Source organism: Bos indicus x Bos taurus, chromosome 26 (assembly GCF_003369695.1).
Source record: "Bos indicus x Bos taurus breed Angus x Brahman F1 hybrid chromosome 26, Bos_hybrid_MaternalHap_v2.0, whole genome shotgun sequence".
In the NCBI taxonomy this organism is placed as follows: Eukaryota; Metazoa; Chordata; class Mammalia; order Artiodactyla; family Bovidae; genus Bos; species Bos indicus x Bos taurus.
The window spans coordinates 46,267,128-46,290,388 of NC_040101.1; the positions used below are offsets into that span (position 1 = coordinate 46,267,128).

The 23,261-nt window shown below is 37.4% G+C and overlaps 1 protein-coding gene across 8 annotated transcripts in view; it reads right to left on the bottom strand.

Annotated features, from left to right (window-relative positions):
- PCDH15 (protocadherin related 15) overlaps nucleotides 1-23,261 on the bottom strand; it is a 1,046,857-nt gene that overhangs the window by 501,491 nt on the left and 522,105 nt on the right. For all 8 annotated transcript variants that reach the window (XM_027528919.1, XM_027528921.1, XM_027528918.1 and 5 more), the window contains 2 exons: nucleotides 17,112-17,231; nucleotides 4,640-4,750 (listed from right to left, as the gene is read on the bottom strand). In XM_027528919.1, the coding sequence (XP_027384720.1) occupies nucleotides 4,640-4,750; nucleotides 17,112-17,231 (231 nt within the window). The remainder of the gene's footprint in view (nucleotides 1-4,639; nucleotides 4,751-17,111; nucleotides 17,232-23,261) is intronic.

Consider the following 23,261-nt stretch of genomic DNA (forward strand, 5'->3'; position numbering starts at 1 on the left):
AGAAAAGAGAAAAATAGTTGGCTTAAAACTATCTATGTATAGCAATGAGTCTGATTTTCTTGTTTGTTTGTTTTAGGGTAACATCAAAATTCTAATACAGAGTGTATCAGAAGTTTTAACAAAAGGAAACCCCTGATTTTTGTACTTCTCTGAAATTCCTTTCCTAGATCTTTTTCTCCTTTTCTCTAGAATTTATCATTGCCTCATTTTCTATTCATATTTAAAATAAATGGTGTGGGTATTAATGTTGCAAAATTTCTAAATAAAATAAGTGATTTTTTTTTTAATGTGGGTCTCCCAAAACTCTTCCAATTTATTTAAGAATAATAACATGTTCATATACATAAAAAGAAACTTCACAACTACATGAAATTTGAATGATTCCTTTTGCAAATCAATCAAGTCTTTGTACTTTAAGCAAATCCAAGCCAATGTTGAGTAATGTTTATTAACTTATCATTAGACTTCTAGCCTCTTAGAAACCATCTTCTTTGAAGTCCAAATTGATTGCTCATATTTCAACTCTCCTTATGACTCTAAGAGAATATATAGGGTTTTAATGGACACAGTTTACACTGTACATTAGTTAACATCAATACAATAATAAAAAAGACTATAAAAGAATAATTTTAAATATATAAATATCATTATTCTACATAAATATAAGAATATAAGTTGTATGCATATAGATAGATAGATCTATGATGATGTTTTTGTTTTAGTCGCAAAGTCATGTCCAACTCTGACTCTTTTGCAACCCCATGGACTATAGCCTGCCAGGCCCCACTGTCCATGAGATTTCCCAGGCAAGAATATTGGAGTGGGTTGCCATTTCCTTCTCCAGGGGATCTTCCCAACCCAGGGATCAAACCCATGTCTCATGCATTGGCAGGCAGATTCTTTACCACTGACTCACTAGGAAAGCAAATATATATATATATATATATATATATATATATATATATATGCGCACATTTTATATATTTGGCAATAAATGCTTAACAACCAGCTGAAACAAGAAGCCCTTACTGAGGCAGGAGATAGATGGACTCCAGGTTATACATTTACAACTAGCCTCCTGTTTATACTTTGAGATAGAAATGACAACAGGAACAGAATGAAAAGCCATACTTTGTCTCCTGTAGATACTGTTGCTGCTGCTGCTGCTGCTAAGTCACTTCAGTCGTGTCTGACTCTGTGCGACCCCATAAACGGCAGCCCATGAGGCTCCCCGGTCCCTGAGATTCTCCAGGCAAGAACACTGGAGTGGGTTGTCATTGCCTTCTCCAATGCAGGAAAGTGAAAAGTGAAAGTGAAGTCGCTGAGTCTTGTCCAACTCTTAGCGACCCCATGGACTGCGGCCCACCAGGCTCCTCCACTGTTAGGTAATAGTAATGTCAGGGGCGAAGAGGGGCTAAGCCTTGCTTGGGTAAAAGATAAGGAAGTCACATATTTCTCATCCTTGGGGTCAGGGAGACTTCCCAAATTACACTTGCACAGAAAGTTTCCTTAGATGAGGAGAGTGCTAGGCAATTATCCGTTTTGCTAACTTCCCAGAGCCCCTCACACTGAGATCCATCTTGACTGAAAGCATGCTTGCACACAGAGGGAGAGCCCTGAGACAAATCAGATATGGGGTCAAAGCAAGATGACTGGCCAGAGGAAAACAAAGACCTGGAAGACTGCCCCCTTATAAATGACTTAAATTTCCCCTGAATACGACTTACTGAGCCTACCCACCCGTGTATCCACACATATTTCTCTTAATAAACACTTCATCTGTTTCACTATTTTCCAACTCTATGTTGAAATTCCTTTCCAGAGGGTATAAGAACCAGGGTAGTGCTGCAATCCAGGTTCAATCCCTGGTTGAGGAAGTGAGATCCTGCTCCAAGCCGCCACAGCCACGGTCACCCCGCAGGGCACCAGAGAACAGGACTTGAATCGTTTGTCACTTTCTATACTGTAAATATCTCCCACCACGGCCACAAATGAGGTCACTGAACTTGGCTTTGGAAAGAGAGGCTCAAAACTGACCCTCAAGTAAACATGAACCATCTTTCCAGCCCCAATAATCCACTGTATTAAATAAGTTATACATCTAAAATGTAGAGGAAATGAGCTTTCTTTATAACTTTGGGAGTGTGATGTGCTGCAACAATTTGGAAGATAACATGACATTATTTTCTAAGATGAAAAGTATATGTGCATATATATTAATATATGTATATATATATGGGCTTCCATGGTGGCTCAGGCAGTAAAGAATCTGCCGTATGTACATGCATATATACAATTTTTATCATAGTAATTTTATCTCTTAATTATCTGTTCATACATGACCAAGTACTGGTACTAAAGAAGTTTATGTAATACTGTAATGATATCAGAATATATTCCAAGTATTAGTTTAAGCACATTTTTGTTTGCCAACTTGCTAATCCTCACAAGAACCCTATGTGGTATGTTTCATTAATATTGCCCTATTACTGCTTAGGAAACTGGCATACAGAGTATACACAAATTCACACAGCTAGGCAAGGGCAGAATTAGGATTTGAATTTGGACAATGTGGTTCTGAAGTTTATGGTTTTACCACTAGACTACACTCCTTGCCTCTCATGAGAATCCTAAAATTAGCTATCAATTTTATAGCAAAAAACAAACAAAAGAACCTAAGTACAGTTGAATCAATCATAACATACCTAAATTTTGATATATTATATATTTTTAAAGGATATAATCTGAAAACACAAAAAATCATATAATTTCCTGTACTTAGTATTCACATTCTCTATTGCATAATTTAAATTTATATAAACATTGCTATTACAGATAAAGGCTTCCCTGGTGGCTCAGATGGTAAAGAATTTGCCTGCAATGTGGGAGACCTGGGTTCGATCCTTGGGTCAGAGAGGTCCTCTCGAGAAGGAAATGGCAACTCACTCCAGTATTCTTGCCTGGAGAATTCGTATGGACAGAGGAGCCTGGCAGGCTACAGTCCATAGGGTTATACTGACAGGACTAAGTGACTAACACTTTTACTTTCATTACAGATAAAATCAAATCGTCATTCAACTTCTCACCAATTCCATTCCTTCCTTTCAAAGCTCCATGTATATCCTGTTATTTCATAAGTTTATCCTTGAAATGCCAAAAATTTCTCAGCCTTTCCCAGTTATGAGTAGTCTAGCAAATTGGATTCAAATTGTCCCAGATGTCTTCATAAGTAAAGTAGACAGCAAGTCAGACAATTTATTTTATATTTCTTTTTAAAAACTCATTTTAAATAACACAATAACAATTAGTTTTCAAATACATTCCTTAGCAATCTGACTTTTCTATAAATTTTAGTAGAGATTTTGAGTCAGAAAGGAAAATCGTATCTTTTCTTCACATTTTCCTTTACATAGGAAAAAAAAAAATGTTTCAATGTTTTTGAGGAATTCTGAGGGGTCTTCTTTAATAGATTTTACTTTTTCCTATATCTGCAGTTTCTACTCTATTCTCTGCTACTGAGCCCTAAGACAAACCACACTGAATTGGAAAACAAAGCAAAACAAAACAAAATGTTTTGAATGAAAGTCTAGAAAACTGTCATCAAGAGCTAGTTCTCTAACTATAACTACCACCACAAGTATACTACACACACACACACACACACACACACACACATTTATGTTCTTTCTACTGAAATATCTCTAAAAAAGAGAAAACATGGTCACTTAGTGACACTTGGTTGCATATAAGCTTGTTAAGAACAACTGGTGGAGGATACTTTTTCTTTCCTTTCTAAAACATTGGAAAAACAACCAAGTTTCAAGAAGGATAGATTTTAAGGACAGAAGGAATTTGAGTCTTTGGTAATATACTTGAACTGTCAAATCAACCCTGGAATCACATAAATTTAAGAATTTTATTAAAATAATGATAATAATATTATACAAGCAACCGCTCTTCAGGTTTTGTTATTGCTGCCCACATATAAAGACCATGTTCATGGTAACTTACACATCTTGAGCAACTAGTAATAAAAGATAAATGATTCAATAAGTGATTCAATAAATGATTCAACAGTTCTCTACCTTTAGTGTACTTTGAAGTTCCCTGGGGAGCTAATAAAAATGCAAGTTTTCCACTTCTACCTTCTGAAATTTTTATTCAGAGGGTCTGGGGTTGGGTCTAGGAATCTGCAGTTTTAATGCACTCCCAAGGTGATTCTGGAGAAGAAAATGGCAACCCACATCATTATTCTTGCCTGGAGAATTCCATGGACAGAGGACCCTGGTGGCTGAAGTCCACGGGGTCACAAAAGAGAGCCAGACACAACTGAGCGACCAACACTAAAGGTGGTTCTGCTGCGGTTGTTCAGTCAATCAAGCTTTAAGAAATACTTCAGCATGAGCTAAAAACAAATCAGTGAAGTGTTTGAGTGAGTCCAAGACTGAAGAATGCAGTGAGTGGGAATAATCTTCCCCATTCTATTCCACCCCATTCCTCATCCAGAAGAATATAATACGCAAATTACACGGAGGGCTACCTTGTTGAGGCTGTAAATTTATAGTGAGCACATACATTCTAGGTGAGTTCTGTATTTCATAAATTCAGAGGGGAGAAATAACAGAAACTGATAACTCACATTAGCTTGGATGATGACAAAGTAGCGAGTCTTATCTTCATAGTTGAGCCTCTTCCTTAACACTACATTTCCAGTCAACATGAGGGGAATTTCAAAAGTGTCGTTGGAAGTCTGCAAATAAGATACACATCTGAGATCATTTGAACATAAGATAAATTAGAGAATCTGATATTTCAGCTTAGTCCCCTTGAAAGTTATAGACAACATGTTCATCATCTAAAAACAGAATGTGAATGTCAGCTTCAGGTTTCATGTTCTTATTTCTGAAAATTTGTCACTCTAATCAGTAGGTCTTGCTTTGATAATGATATCTAGGAAACTTACTTCTTGTGATAGTTTTTTCACATATTATCAGAGTTACACATAAACATCCCCGGAATATATCTAAAGCTAAGCCCAGATGTCTGAAGATCTTTCCTATTACCATATTATCTTTTCACAATTGTTTTAATCACCAAAGAGTTCAATGATTACAATTTATGATTTATCATAATAGTCCTTTATGACATTGCAGTCCATTCTATATTCTCATATTTTCAAGTACTGTATTAAAGATATACAACTATTAACTTGAAACTGTGCTTTTGTGAAAAAGAATGTGGTATAGGTTGTTTTTGTTTGTTTTTCCAAGCCTCAAATCTGCTGCCCTTACCCTGACAGGGACTGTGCTTCTTCTTGGTAACACGCAGTTCATAAGGGCAACCTCCAAAATGCCTCCAACCAGTGCTGCTCTGGTATTAGCAACCGTCAGAGTAAGAAAATACAGTCATTCCTCAAGAGGATATAATTTATAAGATCTGTCTCTTATCCTTCAAGGGCTTTTACATCACGTTTGTGTTTGAGTGCCATTCTGAAGACTGATAAACTAGTCTATCACTTACGACAGCAAATCAGCCTACTTTTAGCACTGGAGCTTTTTGGTGACTGTTTCGTGTAGTGGCAGGTGGGTGTGTGATTGTGGATACCACATGAAATACTCAGATACGTATTTCAGAAAAAGGAGTGGTGGGAGGGGGCAAGACAAGCAGGAGGAAGAAAGGATAAGAAAGGAAGGAAAGAGAAAGAAAGTATATGCATGTGTGTGTGTGGGGAGGGAGGTGTTGGTGTGTCCGTGTGTCTTTACATCCTCAGCTGACATGAGGGGAGTTACTTAGGAACTGAAATTTAATGTGAGAACAGTTGAGTCAAATCTAATCTCCCATTTCAAGTTCATTCAGGGGAATGTAGGCAAATTAACCTTCAATATCTAGAGTCATGCTCTCGCCCTCTCCATCTTTACCTCCCTCCCTCCCTGACTCTCTCTCTTTCTGGTACATACACACATTCAGCACACAATTGATACATATTTTTTAATGATTTACTCTTGTGCTCATGCAATTGACTTTACAAGTCTTCTTGGATACAGTCATTTAAAGACGTAACATTTTAAAATACAAATATATTTTAAAAAATGTACCAAGTGAGATATTTACAACTAAAAACAGACATTCGGCATTTTCCCTGCATTTTTGCCTATTTAAACACTGTGTGATGTGCTTAGTTGCGTCTGACTTTCGCCACCCCATGACTGTAGAACACCAGGCTCCTCTGTACGTGGAATTTTCCAGGCAAGGATATTGGAGTGGGTAGTCATTTCCTACTCCAGAGGATATTCCCAACCCAGGAATCAAACTCACATCTCTTGCATCTCCTGTATTGGCAGGTGGATTCTTTACCATTGTGCCGCCTGGGGAGCCCTGTAGGACTCTAAACTAAGCCAGGGAATGTAAAAATGGTTTAATCTAAATATCTAAGTTAGTTATAGGGGACACTTCAGTTAATATTTGCCATATACACTATAAAACACAACTCAGTGTGTTGTTGTTACAGGCCTATTAACTGTCTAAGACAATTACTACAGAGCCATATATCAATTGTTAGTATAGTTATGAAATAAATGGTGGGTTTCTTACCAAAAAGTCATCTCATTCTTGGTGTCAGAACTCCAATAGTTCAGGTAACTGGTAGCTTTGTGCTTTAGGGGACGCTATCCTTCTAAGCAGGGATTGCCAGGTGGTTCAGTGGTAAAGAATCTGCCTGTCAATGCAGGAGACACGGGTTTGGATCCCTGGGTCAGGAAGGTTGCCTGGAGAAGGAAACGGCAATCCACTCCAGTATTCTTGCCTGGGAAATCTCATGGACAGAGGAGCCTTGTGGGTTACAGTCCATGGGGTTGCAAAGAGTCAGACAGGACTGAGTGGCTGAGCTGGGACACATATGCCCCTAAGTAGAGTGAGTTTTGACAAATCTACTCCAACCATGGACATTCCACACCTTGCCAGTGACTGTTTTGGAATGTGCATGAGATCTATTTCTAGATAATCTGAAGCACTTTCCTTAATTGTAAACAGAGAGAGACACACAGGGGAATTTTTTTCCCCTTTTCTGCTTATAGATGCTTCTATAAGGATATAAAACTTGGAAATGTCAGCAGTCATTTTGGAACTACTGATACAGTTAATCTAGAAGTAAACAAAATGCTGAAAATGGAAGAGCAGAAAATAGATAAAAGTCATTTCTGTGATATCTCTGAGTTGCTTAACAAATCCTGATACCACCCCTTCTCTGAACGACCTGTTATGAGAGATAATCCATGACTTTGTCGGCAAAGTCACTTTAAATTGTTTTCTATTATTTGCAGCTGAAAGCACTTTGATACATTATCTCCTGTCCATGTGTCCTCATCTTGTAGTCCCCTCTCTTTTCCATTTATGCCATGACTCTTTACAGGTGACACTTGCTTTTAATTTTCTCCTGCCTAAAGATCCTATCCCTCATTTCTCTGAGTTATAAATTCTATAAATCCTACTCAGTAAAATCTTCTTTGTCATCCAATTTAGGATTAAGTCTTTGATCTTATGATATATTGTTTTTTCCAAACAACATTTGTTATTTGTGTATTTTCTGTTTTCCCTTACAGATTTCTCAAGGATCTCAGTCTATGATCTGGAGATACTTACCTTGATGTTTCTAGTCAAGTAACGTAATGGAAGTTTGTGATTCTGTTTTAGTTGACAATCTTTATTAATAGAATTTTTATTAACATTACAGTTAGTAATTAGGGATTTTATTGCTAACTAGGGATTGTTGTTATTGTTCTTAAGAGCATTTTTTGGATGGAACATCCATCTTCACTGCAGCATGCCAAGTCTTTTTAGTTGCGACATATGGACTCTAGTTCTCTAATCAGGGATCAAACTTGGGCCCCCTCCATTGGGAGTGTGAGTCTTAGTCACTGGGCCACCAGGGAAGTTCTTAAGCTCCTGTAACACATTTTTGATTAAACCTAATTCTTATTTTCAAATTACTCTTTTAGAGACATCTGAGATTTTCCATGTGCTAGTAGTCCCATCAATATTTATGTTCCAAGAAACTAAGGAGACTATCGGCTTTAAGATCAATGCTGTTTATAAATTATTGTATATGAAAAACCTTTGTGTTAAAATTAGCTAACTTATTAAGAAGCAATTATTTATGAAGTGTGCATTCTGCCTTAAAAAAATAGAATAATAATCATGAGAAAAAGCAGAAGCAAAATGTAGGTAAATGCTTGGGATGCTCTTTATTTTCCCTCTAACAAAAAGAATATTGGGAAAAAAAAGAAGAATATTGGATTAGATCAACTCAAATAAATGCCCTGCTCTAATGACATGTCTAGAGTTCTACCTAAGGAGGAACAAAAACGAGCAAAATTTAGTAAGAAAATATAGTTTTTTTTTAATTGCTATATGATAAGGCGATGTGACAATGTTTATCAAAGTTTAGAGTATATAAGGATCGTAGAAATGTATCACTTAGATTCAGATTCTGAGTATCTATTCCTCCAAATTCCAGAATTCTCACACATTCTGTATTTCTAACAAAACTCTTGGGTAATTCTCAAGTAGAAGGTTTAGATTTTACTTTGAGAAAAAATAAACTAGAAGATAGAAAAGATCAAGTTAAGTATATAAGAGTATTGTCATTTGTGAACTCAACTCAATAGTGAGCTCCTGTAATACATTTTTAAAATATTTATTTATTTGACCACACCAGGTCTTCATTGAGGTATGTAGAATCTTTTTAGTTGTATCACATGGACTCTAGTTCTCTGATCAGGAATCAGACTTGGGCCCCTTGCATTGGGAGTGTGAGTCTTAGGCACTGGACAACCAGGGAAGTCCCTAAGCTCCTATAACACAATTTTAAGATGGACAATTATTTCATTTTTCTTTATATTGGAGTTAGTTATGTTAAATTGGGATGGACTTTTAAATATAATAATAATAAATAATAATATTTATTATTACTTAAAGTCTTTCTTTGTGTTAAACTTTGAACCCAGGTCTTTTCACTGAGTCTGTGACATTTTAAATTTACAACATATATGTACTTTTGAAGTCAAACAGAAACTTCTAAATGGAATTTCATAGGAAATTGGTTAGAACACAAACTACATTATAATTTTTCAAGTGTCCCTAAATACGCATATGCATATTTGTGTGTGTTTCTGTAGCAGGTAGGAATGAGTTTGTAGGAAACAGAGAAACAGTGATTAGAGTGCTGGTATTTTACTAGGAGCAAATTGCTGCTGCTGCTGCTGCATCGCTTCAGTCGTGTCCGACTCTGTGCGACCCCATGGACTGCAGCCTACCAGGCTCCTCCGTCCATGGGATTTTCCAGGCAACAGTACTGGAGTGGGGTGCCATTGCCTTCTCCAGGAGCAAATTAGTGTTGCTGTATTTCCCAATGAAACATATCTGTGCCTTGTTCCTGTCATTAGATCACCAGGAAATAGGATCCTATAACTTTTCAATAACTCTGATACAGATATATGTGTGTGTGATCATGCATATCAACAGTATCTCAGTCTTAGACTTTGTCAAAGAACTGTTTGAGTTGGGAGGGGAAAAAAGTCTATACCCTCCTTCCCTCTACCATTCATTTGCCTCTCCTTTCATCCTTCGTGATTTGTTTCATCAACAAAGGAGAGAAGTGTAGGAGCACTGCTGCTGCTGCTGCTAAGTCGCTTCCGTCGTGTCCGACTCTGTGCGACCCCAGAGACGGCAGCCCACCAGGCTCCCCCGTCCCTGGGATTCTCCAGGCAAGAACACTGGAGTGGGTTGCCATTTCCTTCTCCAATGCATGCAAGTGAAAAGTCAAAGTGAAGTCACTCAGTCGTGTCAGACTCCTAGTGACCTCATGGACTGCAGCCTACCAGGCTCCTCTGTCCATGGGATTTTCCAGGCAAGAGTACTGGAGTAGGGTGCCATTTCCTTCTCCAATGCATGACAGTGAAAAGTGAAAGTGAAGTCACTCAGTCGTGTCAAACTCCTAGTGACCTCATGGACTGCAGCCTACCAGACTCCTCCATCTACAGGATTTTCCAGGCCAGAGTACTGGAGTGGGCCGCCGGTGCCTTGTCAGGTGTAGGAGCACAGTCACATCCTTTTCCTTAAGCCCCCTACAGTTTTTGGAAGTAAGTCCCTGACCCACTTTCTGTTAATTTTGGACACTACTCTGTAAAGCACAAACTAGCACAGGTTTCCTTGGGTGATGAGAATTTAAATGCTGACCTCTACCTGCCTAGTGCTATTCAATAAATATTCCAATGATGACAAAGGCCCCAAGCATCTGGTCTCCATTAGGAAAGGTCCACTCACAACTTCCTGGCAGTTTAGTATCTCAGTAACTGCCAGACAAGTGGCAAATCACCATTGAGTAAATGGGCATATATGGCAGTTTAAATTATTTTCTCACTGCTGGAAGTATGAGAAAAATTGTAGGAGGCATATATAATGCCCACCCTCAACACACATACTCACACTGACTTAAGCAAAGAAGGAGACAGAATGTTGACTCTATCAGTTCCATGTTTCTCTAGAGTGCACTTCATTCTCCTATGACCCTCTTTATTAACCTGTGGGAAGCTGACTAAGTACCAATAGAGATAAGATAACACCTCTCCCCTAGCCATTTAAGGAGGTGTTGAGCTCCAGAGATGTAGATGATCTGGAAACAGAGAATGACATACTTTGAATTATCTGTTCTCAGCTGAGAACTCTGGTCATCCATCATTTTTTAATAATCAGGAAAGATTCTGTTTGGCTTCTCATATTCATGCTACATTTATAAATATTGTTTTTTATATTCTCCATTCAACTGTAAGGACTAGAAATTCAATTTGAAAGCAGAGAGATTTGGTTTTGGGACCTGCACACACAGAGACACACACACACATGTACATGTATATTTCCTGGTGATCTAATGACAGGAGCAAGGCACAAATGAGTTTCACTGGGAAGTACAGCAATACTAATTTGCTCCTAGTAAAATACCAGAATTCTGGTGATTGTTTCTCTGTTTCCAAAAAACTCATTCCTCCCTGCTACAGAAACACACACAAATATGCATATGCATATTTAGTGATACAGGAAAAATTACAATATACTTTATTTCCTTGTCTTAGGAAACTGTATTTAGAAGTTTCTGTTTAACTTCAAAAGCACATGTATATTGTAAATTTAAAATGTCACAGACTCACAGTGAAAAGACCTGGGTTCAAATTTTAACACAAAGACTTTAAGCAATAACCTAATGGTGATTGCAGCCATGAAATTAAAAGACGCTTACTCCTTGGAAGGAAAGTTACGACCAATCTAGATAGTATATTAAAAAGCAGAGATATTACTTTGCCAACAAATGTCCCTCTAGTCAAGGTTATAATTTTTCCAGTGGTCATGTATGGATGTGAGAGTTGGACTGTAAAGAAAGCTGAGTGCCGAAGAATTGATACCTTTGAACTGTGGTGTTGGAGAAGACTCTTGAGAGTCCCCTGGGCTGCAAGGAGGTCCAACCAGTTTATCCTAAAGGAGATCAGTCCTGGGTGTTCACTGGAAGGACTGATGCTAAAGCTGAAACTCCAATACTTTGGCCACCTCATGAGAAGAGTTGACTCATTGGAAAAGACCCTGATGCTGGGAGGGATTGAGGGCAGGAGGAGAAGGGGACAACAGAGGATGAGATGGCTGGATGACATCACCAATTCGATGGACATGAGTCTCAGTGAACTCCAGGAGTTGGTGATGGACAGGGAGGCCTGGCATGCTGTGATTCATGGGGTTGCAAGAGTTGGACACGACTAAGCGACTGAACTGACCTGAACTGAATTAAACATGAATGTTCATTATTAAAAAAAAAATAATAATATGACTATGGTGCCATGCAACTATCCCATATAATACATTCTATAAAAAAATGTATCAAAGTGTAAGGTAATGTTTTTAGTAAACTATCTAACAGTAAGCAGTATTATTTTTGCTTAGCCCAGATATTTTAGTAATATCTGAAATTTGGACTTTGACCTATATGCAAAACTGCTTCGAGATAATGATTTATCAGACATCTTTTGCATTTAAAAAGTGATTTTTTTTCTTTTTTTTAATAAAAAAATAAAAAAAGAATATGCATATATATATATATATATGTATAACCGAGTCACTTTGCTGTACAGCAGAAATTAACACAGCATTGTAAATCAACTATACTTCAATAAAATCAAAAAGGCAAAAAAAAAAAGTGATTTTATCTTCCTGATTCACAAAATTCAAGAGAATTACACCCCTTTACATTACAGAATAAATGATGGCTTTTCTTTTTTCCTATTCAGTTCCTTCAAAATTTAAAGAGAATCAAGCACATTACAAAAGAAGATCAATCTACTGAGGAGGAGATGATGAAAGACCACTCTACTACCTCCAAGAAAGAAGTAGCCCAGGCATTTTACTGAAATGTCTTAAGTGCTTTTCTGAGTGGCAGTGGGATTTAATGAAAATGCTGTGCTGCTTCCAGTCCACTGGACCCTGCTGTAAGGGGTATGTCATCAGCTCTCTCCTTACTACTTTTGGGAAAGCACTTGAAATGCAGAATGAAGGTCAGTGAAGTCTGGCATAAAATAATAAAAGACCAAGATAAGAAAACTAATATGATAATCTATTGTATGAACAGTCGTATCAATCTGTTAATAATAAGATTTATCAATAAACTATCAGAATGATACCTAACATAATTGCAGTTTTCTGAGTAAGACAAACTCTCTAAAATTAAAAATTCCATAGAACATTTGAAGACAAATTCTTCTCTTTTTTTTTCTGAATTTTTCTTTTCACTTTTAAAAATACAATTAGTTCAATAAGGTATCACTTCACATCACTCAGAATAGTCATCATCAAAATATCTACAAACAGTAAGTGCTGGACAGAATATGGGAAAAAAAGGAACCCTCCTACACTGTTGGTGGGAATGTAAATCGGTACAAGCACTATGGAGAACAGTGTGGAGGTTCCTTAAAAAACTAAAATAAATATGATCCAGCAATCCCACTCCTGGGCATATATATGGATAAAACCATATTTTGAAAAGATACATGCACTCCAATGTTCACTGAAGCACTATTTACAATAGCCAGGACATGGAAGCAACCTAAATGTCCATCAACAGGGGAATGGATAAAGAAGATATGGTACCTATATACAGTGGAATATTATTCAGCTATTAAAAGGAACCAAACTGTGTAATTTGCACAGACATGGATCAACCTACAGACTGTTATATAGAGTGAAGTAAGTCATAAAGAGAAGAACAAATATTGTGTATTAATGCATATACTTAGAATCAATAAAAATGGTATGTACTGGGCTTAGTTGTGTCTGACTCTGTGCAACCCCATGGATTGTAGCTTGCCAGGCTCCTATGTCCCTGGAGATTCTCCAGGCAAGAATAATGGAGTGGGTTGCCATGCCCTTCTCCAGGGATCTTCCCAACCTAGGGATCAAACCCAGAGATAGAATCCAAGTCTCCCACATTGCAGACAGATTGTTTACCATCTGAGCCACCATGGAAGTCCAAGAATACTGGAGTGGGTAGCATATCCCTTCTCCAGAGAATCTTCCCCACACAGCTGAGCTACCAGGGAAGCCCAGAAAATGGCATGAGTGAGTGAGTGAAGTCGCTCAGCTGTGTCTGACTCTTTGCGACCCCGTAGAGTGTAGCCTACCAGTCTCCTCTGTCCATAGGATTTTCCAGGCAATAGTATTGCAGTGGATTGCCATCTCCTTCTCCAGGGGATCTTCCCAACCCAGGGCTCGAACCCAGGTCTCTCGCATTGTAGACAGACGCTTTACTGTCTGAGCCACCAGGGAAGTCCTACTTCTGTTTATAAATATGACTTCCTTGGTGGCTCAGACAGTAAAAAATATGACAACCGTGGTCCTGATTTCCAATAAGCCAACAATCAGCTAGAGTTGAGTTGCTTTCCCATAAACAAACTTCTATCATACAGACAACATGTGTATATCCACTTTACCTCCATCGTGTCACTCATTTACATTATCCAAGTCATCCTTGTAGAAATTTACAAATGTATCTTCTGTTCTACTATAATGCAAAGTATTTTTTTTGCATTTTTATTGGCGTATAGTGGCTTTACACTGCTATGTCAGTTTGTGCTGTATAGCAAAGTGACCCAGTCAGATGTACACATACATCCCCTCTCTTTCGGATTTCCTTCCCAGTTAGGTCACCACAGAGCATCAAACGGAGTTCACTTTGCTGTACAGTAGGTTCCTCGTTAGTTATGCATTTTATACATAGTAGTGTATTTATGTCAATCCCAATCTCTTAATTCATTCCCCTCCCCTTGGTATCCATATGTTTCTTCTCTCCAATATTCTTGCCTAGAGAATCCCATGGACAGAGGAGCCTGGTGAGCTATAGTCCATGGGGTCACAGTCAGACACACTGAGCAACTAACATCTTCAATTTTAAATAAACTAATTTTAATTATATAAAATTTATTTAAAAAATTATATTGTGTTTGCAAAAGCCAGAAGAGTCCACAATTTGAGGTTACATATTTTCCCAGGTGGAACTAGTGTTAAAGAATCTGCCTCCAATGTAGGAGACATAAGAGATGTGGGTTCGATCCCTGGATTGGTAAGGTCCCCTGGAGAAGAGCATGGCAACCCACTCCCATTCTTGCCAGGAGAATCCCTTGGACAGAGGAGCCTGGTGGGCCACAGTTCACTGACTTGCAGAGTCTGACGTGACCAAAGTGGCTTAGCATGCACACGTTTGTAATACATACAAACGTGTATGTATTACAAACACATACATATGTAGTACATTTCTTGGTTTGATACTAAGAAATAAGCTGGATAATATAATTATGCTTTTAATTATAAGCAGAATTTCTAGAGATTTAATAATATGAATATCATAAGATAGTGCTCAAGAGATTTTACACAAGAAGAAACTGGTGTTGATCATTAAGTCTCTATGATGATTAAAGTTGGATTCACTCTATAAGAATGTGACTTGGTTAATGCTTACTCTTTCAACACATACACTCTCAGTTAAGTGCTGTCATGACGTCTTAATCTTTTGCCTCACCAATTAACCACGACCAGAGAATTTCTTTCTTTATTCCATAGTAGTGCTAGCTTGCTAAAGAACATTTTTTTTCTTTTTTTCCAATTTGGAAAATGCATGTGACTGACTTATTCTATCTGTAGGTAGTAAAAGTATATGATATTATATTTCATGCTGAGCCCACAAATCCTTGAAAAGAGGAAGCATTCAGAAGGAATTATTGCATAGCTAACAAGGTATTTCAGCCTAACGAAAGTTCTAAGAGATATTTCCCAAGTAATACATTTTTTTCTCACACTATATCAAACCTTGGATAAGTTTCTTTCTTTTATGCAACATAATAAGTATTTCCTTAAAATACATGACCTGACCATCCTTTACTTTGTGGGAGTTTCATTTTTACAAACTGAGGAGTAAAGATTAGAAAATGACCCTCATAAAATATAAGCTAAAAACATGACACATGCATACAATTGATTATTCTAAAAATCTAAATAGTAAGAAAATAAATGGTTTCGAAATATTCTGTATAGTCAAGTACATGTTTCTATCTTTTAAAAGATGTTCCTCTTGCCCTCTTCTCTTCTGTCCCTTTTATCTTTTCCACTCTACTTCTGTGTAACACCTTATATCATTACTGTCTTTTTCTGTCACATTCTCATTATCTCTCCATCTCTTGGAATCATTGTGTCTGCCTATAAACATGTGGAGGCATAGTTTTTAGGGGAAAAACAAAAACAAAATCCCCCTAAATCGTCCCTTTTCCCTGCTATACTCATGGGCTTTTTGTGTTTTGCTTTTGCTCTCCAATTTTTTTTTTTTTTTTTAATTTTAACACAAGTGTGGGAACTATTTTTATTAGAGCACAACAGAGGAAGAGTGGAGCACACACTACTCAGAAAGCAAGTCCTGACTCTCCAGCTTAGACATAGCTGTGCGTTAGATGGCATCACTGATTCAATGGACACGAACCTGGGCAAATTCCAGGAGATAGTGAGGGACAGGGGGCCTGGGGTGCTGCAATCCATGAGGTTACAAAGAGAGGGACGTGACTTGATGACTGAACAACAGCAATAACAGCCAGGCAAGTCATGTCACCTGGGAACCTGTGTTCTCCCCTATACAATAGAAATACTGTTACTAACTGATATGTGACGATAAAATGAGAAACTGAATTCATAACTGACAATCAATTTGTGAGGCAGATCTTCCTGCGAGATGTTAGTATCTGTAAGGTCAACAGTTTTTTTGTTTAGAGCTTTTATAAGAGATATATAATTTAAAAACAAAGACATGTTAATGTCACCACTTTTTATATTCCTAATATTAAACATAAAGGAGAAACATTAATTAAACATCACTTAAGTGATTGTAAAACTACTTTGAGGAGCCCTTTGTGTTCTGAGAAGCTGCCTTGGGTAAAAGAGGAAGAGAAAGATAGCAGGCACGACTTTCAGGTCTAGTTTGAAGAAAACAATTCTTCTTTTTTTGTATTATATATCCTATATCTTAGAAAGAACTTAGCCTAGAGAACAAAATAGAAGCCCCATTGTCTAAAGCAAAAAAAAAAAAAAAAAAAACACACACACAAAATAAAAAAAGCTTTTTTTTGAAAATTAGAGTCTTTGTCCTCTTTTCTACCTCAGGTTTCACTGGTGGAGAGGGGTAGTGATGGTATTAATTTGCAAGTTCCATAAAACATATGTATTACATTGGTAATAACACATGAAGTGATTTATTTAGAATGCTTAGGAGTCAACTAACATAACAGAGATTTAATAAAAATGACTTATTATACCTATGAAGACATTTTAAAACTTTTACCAACAAAACCCATCCAAAACTAGCCTATAAATGTAGCAAAAGTATATCGTAAAATGTAATTTGGGATAGTTATTAATAATAGTACAATTACTAACATGGTTCTAGGAACTGAGCAATAGAAGAATATAATAAATATCAGCTTAAATAAATATTAATTTTACTACTTATAGTGAAGTTACATTTCAAGTCGGTATTTACATACTGGATCGTCTGGATTATATTGAATAACATATTCTATCTGTCCATTTGGGCCATCATCTATGTCTGTAGCTCCATTGTCTCCTGAAAATCCTGTGAAGATCGTGGTGCCAACTGGAGTGAGCTGGAAAGAATACAAAAGACAAACTGTCAATTCTCATTTGATCAACAGCACACCAGAAATGTTCCAGCACAAAAAACACAATCATTTATCACACAAAGGAAAAAAGTAGGCAGCAGCCCACAAACACAGACTCGAAGTGTTTCAAAAGAACCCTTGAAAAACTTACACAGGAGTTCCTAAAAGTCTGGAAGTTTCCAACATTAGTCCTTGCTTTGCTTAAAGAAACAGAAGCCCCTGATTCAGTGTAAAGCACATTTGGACCAGTTTATAAACATTAGCATCTTAAACTTGTGGAGAAAATGCATCTGTTGTTCTTATTTAAAAACACTTTGGTGCATCAGATTATCTATAAGCTAGGATTTATATTGTATGAAGGAATTATCAAGAATCACCGTATTTTAAAATTAGAAAAGAAATCAGAGAGATCAATTAAATCCAGGTTGGTAATTACATGCAGGTTGCAAATTTGAGGAAGAAAGTTGGAAACTATGGATTCCTTGTCTATCAAAAGAGAGAGAAAGCTGAGATTTTCTTTAGTGATTGTAGTACTGGTTGAGTATAAAGCCATTATCTGATAGAATTGGAGGGATAGTAATATCTTTTCATTTTGAATTAAACCAACAATAAAACACTATGTGTCATATAAGACCATGATTTCACAGTTGGCCTGAATATCTAGCTTTATCTCTTATTAATCTCCATCAGAGAATCACCGTTGTTTTCTCTTACTTGTAAGTCTTTTCACAATGTATTCCTACATCCAGAGTCTCCAGTTCTCAAGTTTTAGATGGAATCCTTCTCATTAGTTATTTTCCAAGTTAATTAGGTATCATCTTCTTCTAAACCATTCCTGACATAGCATTTCCCTACTCCGTGTCAGTACCTGGCACCTTTTTCATTACTCTTACATTTTACACTTTACTTTCTTAATTATTGCACTGTCACAATGAATAAATGAACTTAGTCAATAAACACAGGACCTGTGCCTCTAAAGAAAATAGATGTTTACATTTTGTTCTGAGATATGTTTTGTTAGCTTTTAAATAGGATTCTTTCATGGAGAAATGGCTTCATAGAGGGAGAGAAAAGAAGAATCATCTCATTTACTTCCATTTTCAGGGATTACAAACCTAGATATCTAGGGATCCATCAGGCAATGTAAAGGAGTGAAGCACATCTCATGGGAATGTGGCGACTAAAGAACACATCCTTCTCTAAAAGGATATCGGCTACTCGGCCTCAGGAAATTCTCATAATGGAATATGGAGCCAATGCTATTTGGTTGGTCAAAAAGTTCATTCAGATTTTTCCAATGATGTTGTGGATGTTGTGGAAAAGATGTTGTAGAAAAACCCTAATGAACTTTTTGGCCAACCCAATAGTACATCTTTTAATATTCTGATTTTATAAGAAATCTCTTGGTTCTAAAGTTGACAATAGCTTTTAAAGAATTATATTATGAATTTAATGCCCCCCACACCCCCATTACATCCAGTGGCACAGCAACCACAGTAGTTTGTGATCTCTGATTTAGAAAAAGGATACAATTGCAATTAAAAGTGATTTTAAAAAAAGTACAACTTTCCAAAACTGGACCAGGAAGAAATAGAAAATCTTAACAGACCCATCACAAGCATGGAAATTGACACTGTAATCAAAAATCTTCCAGCAAACAAAAGCCCCGGTCCAGACGGCTTCACAGCTGAATTCTACCAAAAATTTAGAGAAGAGCTAACACCTATCCTGCTCAAACTCTTCCAGAAAATTGCAGAGGAAGGTAAACTTCCAAACTCATTCTATGAGGCCACCATCACCCTAATAAAACTATGCTTTGGGGAACCCATGGTTTGGGGAACTGTAAGTACAAAGTAGTATATTTATAAAGTCAGTCCTCCTGGCAAGTAGCTTTTAAAGGTAAACTTTTACTTTCTGCAGCTCAAAGAGAACTGGATATAAAGTGAGAGGAGATGGTTTAAATAGCACATATATGAACATGGACACACCATTGGAAGTAGTTAACTAAAAGGCTTCCAAGCCAACATTTTAATATTTTTAATGTAGTCCCTGTCCCCAAATATGTCACTGTTTTGTAAAAATTCACCCACTCTAATGTATTTGTGCCTTGATTTCTCTTACAAAAATTTACTCACTCTTGATATATTTAATTATGAAAATTTAAAATTGAATGGCAAAATTTTGCTTCTAGATATTTAATAAAACAGAATATTTAAAGATCTTTGTTGCCAAAGTAGATAACTGTGCCACAGAGTTGAATTAAAAAGTTACCCCCCTCAAAAAAAAAAAAAAAAAAAAAACACACACACATAAAAGGAAAAAGCCAGAAAACTTGAACAGTAGGTGTTTGAAATTTTTGAAACTAGGCTGCGGTTCCCTGGAGGCTCAGATGATAAAGCATCTGCCCGCAATGCGGGAGACCCGGGTTCAATCCCTGGGTTGGGAAGATCCCCTGGAGAAGGAAATGGCAACCCACTCCACTACTCTTGCCTAGAAAATTCCATGGATGGAGGACCCTGGTGGGCTACAGTCCATGGGGTCACGAAGCGTTGGACAAGACTGAGCAACTTCACGAGACTTCTGACCCAACTTTGAAGAGGTGATATTTAGTTGTTGACAGCAAACAACAAGTAGTATGTCAAATTATTAGCTCAACATTTGCATAGATAGTGAGTTTGACTTCCTTCCATAGTTGCATATTTAGACCAAACATATTAGCATAGATCGTTCATTTTCACTACTGGAGTAAGTAAATATCCGCACACAGACATACACATGCAAAATGTAATGTTAAAATGTATCAGTAATTGAACTACACACATTTATTCATGATCTACCACTCAGATATAAGCGAGGGTTTGGAATGTTTAAAGCTAATATAAGAGAAACAGCTAGGAAAAAAAGAGGATAAACATTTTGTTTCAATATGGAAAGTCTGACAAAAGGCAAAGGGCTCCAATGAAATGGCTTATACTAGATGCAAACAAGCAAAAGAGAGTTAAAACGTGCAATATCCTTTTAAATAAATATATATATATAGAAAATGAATAAGTATATTATAGAATACATTAATATATATACCCAACAAAAATATGTACATATCTATGTACACACGCATATTAACATTATATAAATACACACATAATTCTAAATATTATGTGGGGAGTGAAAATCTTCACATGATAGGTTGTTTGTTAAAATGTGTTTTCCTATACATCATTAAACAGAATTTTCAGGGCACATATGCTGTACAGATGGTCGTATTCCATGTCCTTTAACATTTCAACAAGTCTCAGAAATATAAATTTGGTTTTCTGAAGGGCATTCTATGTGTGGGCTGATTATCACCTTGGGCAGCTGCCTGAGTTGTTACTTGTTTATTTAGTTTGTGTTTTTTTTCCATAAATGATTTTATACAACTCTTAGGAAAATACAGAAAATACACAAATGCACATGTAATAATTAAAGAAAATAAAGCAAGAAAATTCAATATTTCATGAAGATGTGTAACAGAAACTTGAATGTAAAATAGGAGTAGCTAACTGTTCAATTATCTTGTGAGCCATTGCTGCTTGAGCCAACCTAAAAATCAGGAACAATGCTTCAAAAGGAAAAATTCCCTTACTAATCTTTCTTGCAATATTCCTCACTGAAGCATTGTATCCACGTTTTATATAAATATAGTTGATTTTCATCACCCATGGTAGTTCTATACTATAAAGTCACCATGAACACTGAATTAACAAATACTGAACCATTGCTCCTAGGAGGAATACAGGGTTATTACATTGCTGAGGGGAATACAGGATTAAGTTTTGCAAGCCTCTGGTTACAACATTTTTCATCAACAAATCAATACATAACCTTGTTTTATGTGTGTTTCTATTTAAAAACACTTTATTTAATATGTTTGGTCTATTCTAGAGTAGATGCTCTGTATTGCACTTTCCATTTTATTCAGTTCCAGAATTTGTTTGGTTCTTACGATTTCTATCTCTGTTAAATGTCTCATTTTATTCGTATCTTGTTTTTCTGATTTCACTGAATTGTGTTTCTGTGTTTTCTTGTAGTTCATTTAGATTTTTCAGAACTGTTATTTTGAATTCTTTATCAGGTAAATTACCAAATTCCATGCTTTGGTGTTTGCTTACTGTAGGATAATTGTTCTTTTGGTGATGACACGTTCTTTGATTTCTTCACGTTCCTTGGAGTTTTGCATTGGCTGCTTTTGCATTTAATGTAGCAGGGCGTGCATGTGTGCTAAATCACTTCAGTCATGTCCCTGATTCTTTGTAACCCTATGGACTGTAGCCCTCCAGGCTCCACTGTCCATAGGATTCCCCAGGTGAAAATACTGGAGTGGGTTGCCATGCCCTACTCCAGGGGATCTTCCCAACGCAGGGATTGAACCCACGTAACTTGTACGAATATACGTGCTCCACACTTGTTGCTCTCTGGTAGTTTAGTCACTAAGTCGTGTCCAACTCTTGGGACCCCATGGACTGTAGCCTGCCAGGCTCTTCTGTCTAGGAGGTTCTCCAGGCAGGAATACTGGAGTGGGTTGTCATTTCTTTTTCCAGGGAATCTTCCCAACCCAGGAATCAAACCCTGGCCTCCTGCATTGCAGGCAGATTCTTTACTGACTGAGCTATGACGGAAGCCCCTGGTGTGGCTGAATTCTTAAGGCTCTCTCTTTTTTTTTTTTTTTTTTTCTGGTTTTAAGAACACACTGGGTTGGCTGCTGGAAACTTTTCTTTTGTTTTCCAAAAGGTGGCACTGTAGTTAAATTTGTGGTTTCTCCTTTGCCCACAGTCCCTGGTCTGATTTTCTGAACACATTCACTATTTATCCAAGTTCATTCTCCAGCATCTCACTTGGAGATGCTGGAGAATATCCACAGAGTAGGGAATTTACAGGTTTAGCATTTGGAGTGTTGGGGATGACCACAGGCCAAATTAAGAGATACTTGTTTGAGGTTATCCAAGTAGCCTGTGGGCTGACTTCTTACTGAAGTTCTGAGCAAAGTTAGGAGGAACCTCATTCTTTTAATACCTTTTGATATTCTTATCTGTATCCTTCCCAATCTCCTCCCTCCCCAGAGTCAGGGAGGTCCTGCCTCAATAATTAGGCTGACACTGTGTCTGACCCAGCTAGGGTTGTCAGGCAGTCACAAATTGCTCTCCCTCCCTTTCTTGTACAAGGAGAGGTTCCACTAGGCTAGTATAGCCTCACACTGTGTTACATTAGAGGGAGGGGTAACACTGGAAAGGGACTTCTCCCCTTTCTAATTCAATCATACATATTATTTTTTGCTCCAAGAGAGGGCTGGAATGTCTCCTTGGGAGAGCTACTGCTGCTGCTGCTGCTAAGTCACTTCAGTCGTGTCCGACTCTGTGCGACCCCATAGACGGCAGCCCACCAGGCTCCCCCGTCCCTGGAATTCTCCAGGCAAGAACACTGGAGTGGCTTGCCATTTCCTTCTCCAATGCATGAAAGTGAAAGTGAAAGGGAAGTTGCTCAGTCGTGTCCGACTCTTAGCGACCCCATGGACTGCAGCCCTCCAGGCTCCTCCGTCCATGGGACTCTCCAAGCAAGAGCACTGGAGTGGGCTGGACTTTCACAAAATCTCTCTCATCCATGGGTATCTGCTTAAATCAGCATTACCCAGGTTTTCCCCAGGCTATGGCCCTGAGAAGTTAGGGTCAGTTCCTTGCTCATCAGGTCCAATGAGTTCAGCTAACTTGAATTCCACACCAAGGTCTGTATACCTATTACCTAATGCACAGGCCTCTACTTCCAGGTCTCTTTGCATACGGTGTTGGATCCCACAACTAATATAGAGGTATTTTTGTTCATAATTGGCTGCTAGTTTTTATTTGTTCAAAGTGAGGACTTAAAGAAGGGACATCTTACGACATCATAATTTGTTGATATCACTATAGGCCAAATTTATACTAGTGAAGAAATAACTTGCTCATTTTGAAGTACATATTGAGAAGGATGAATCTTGTAAAG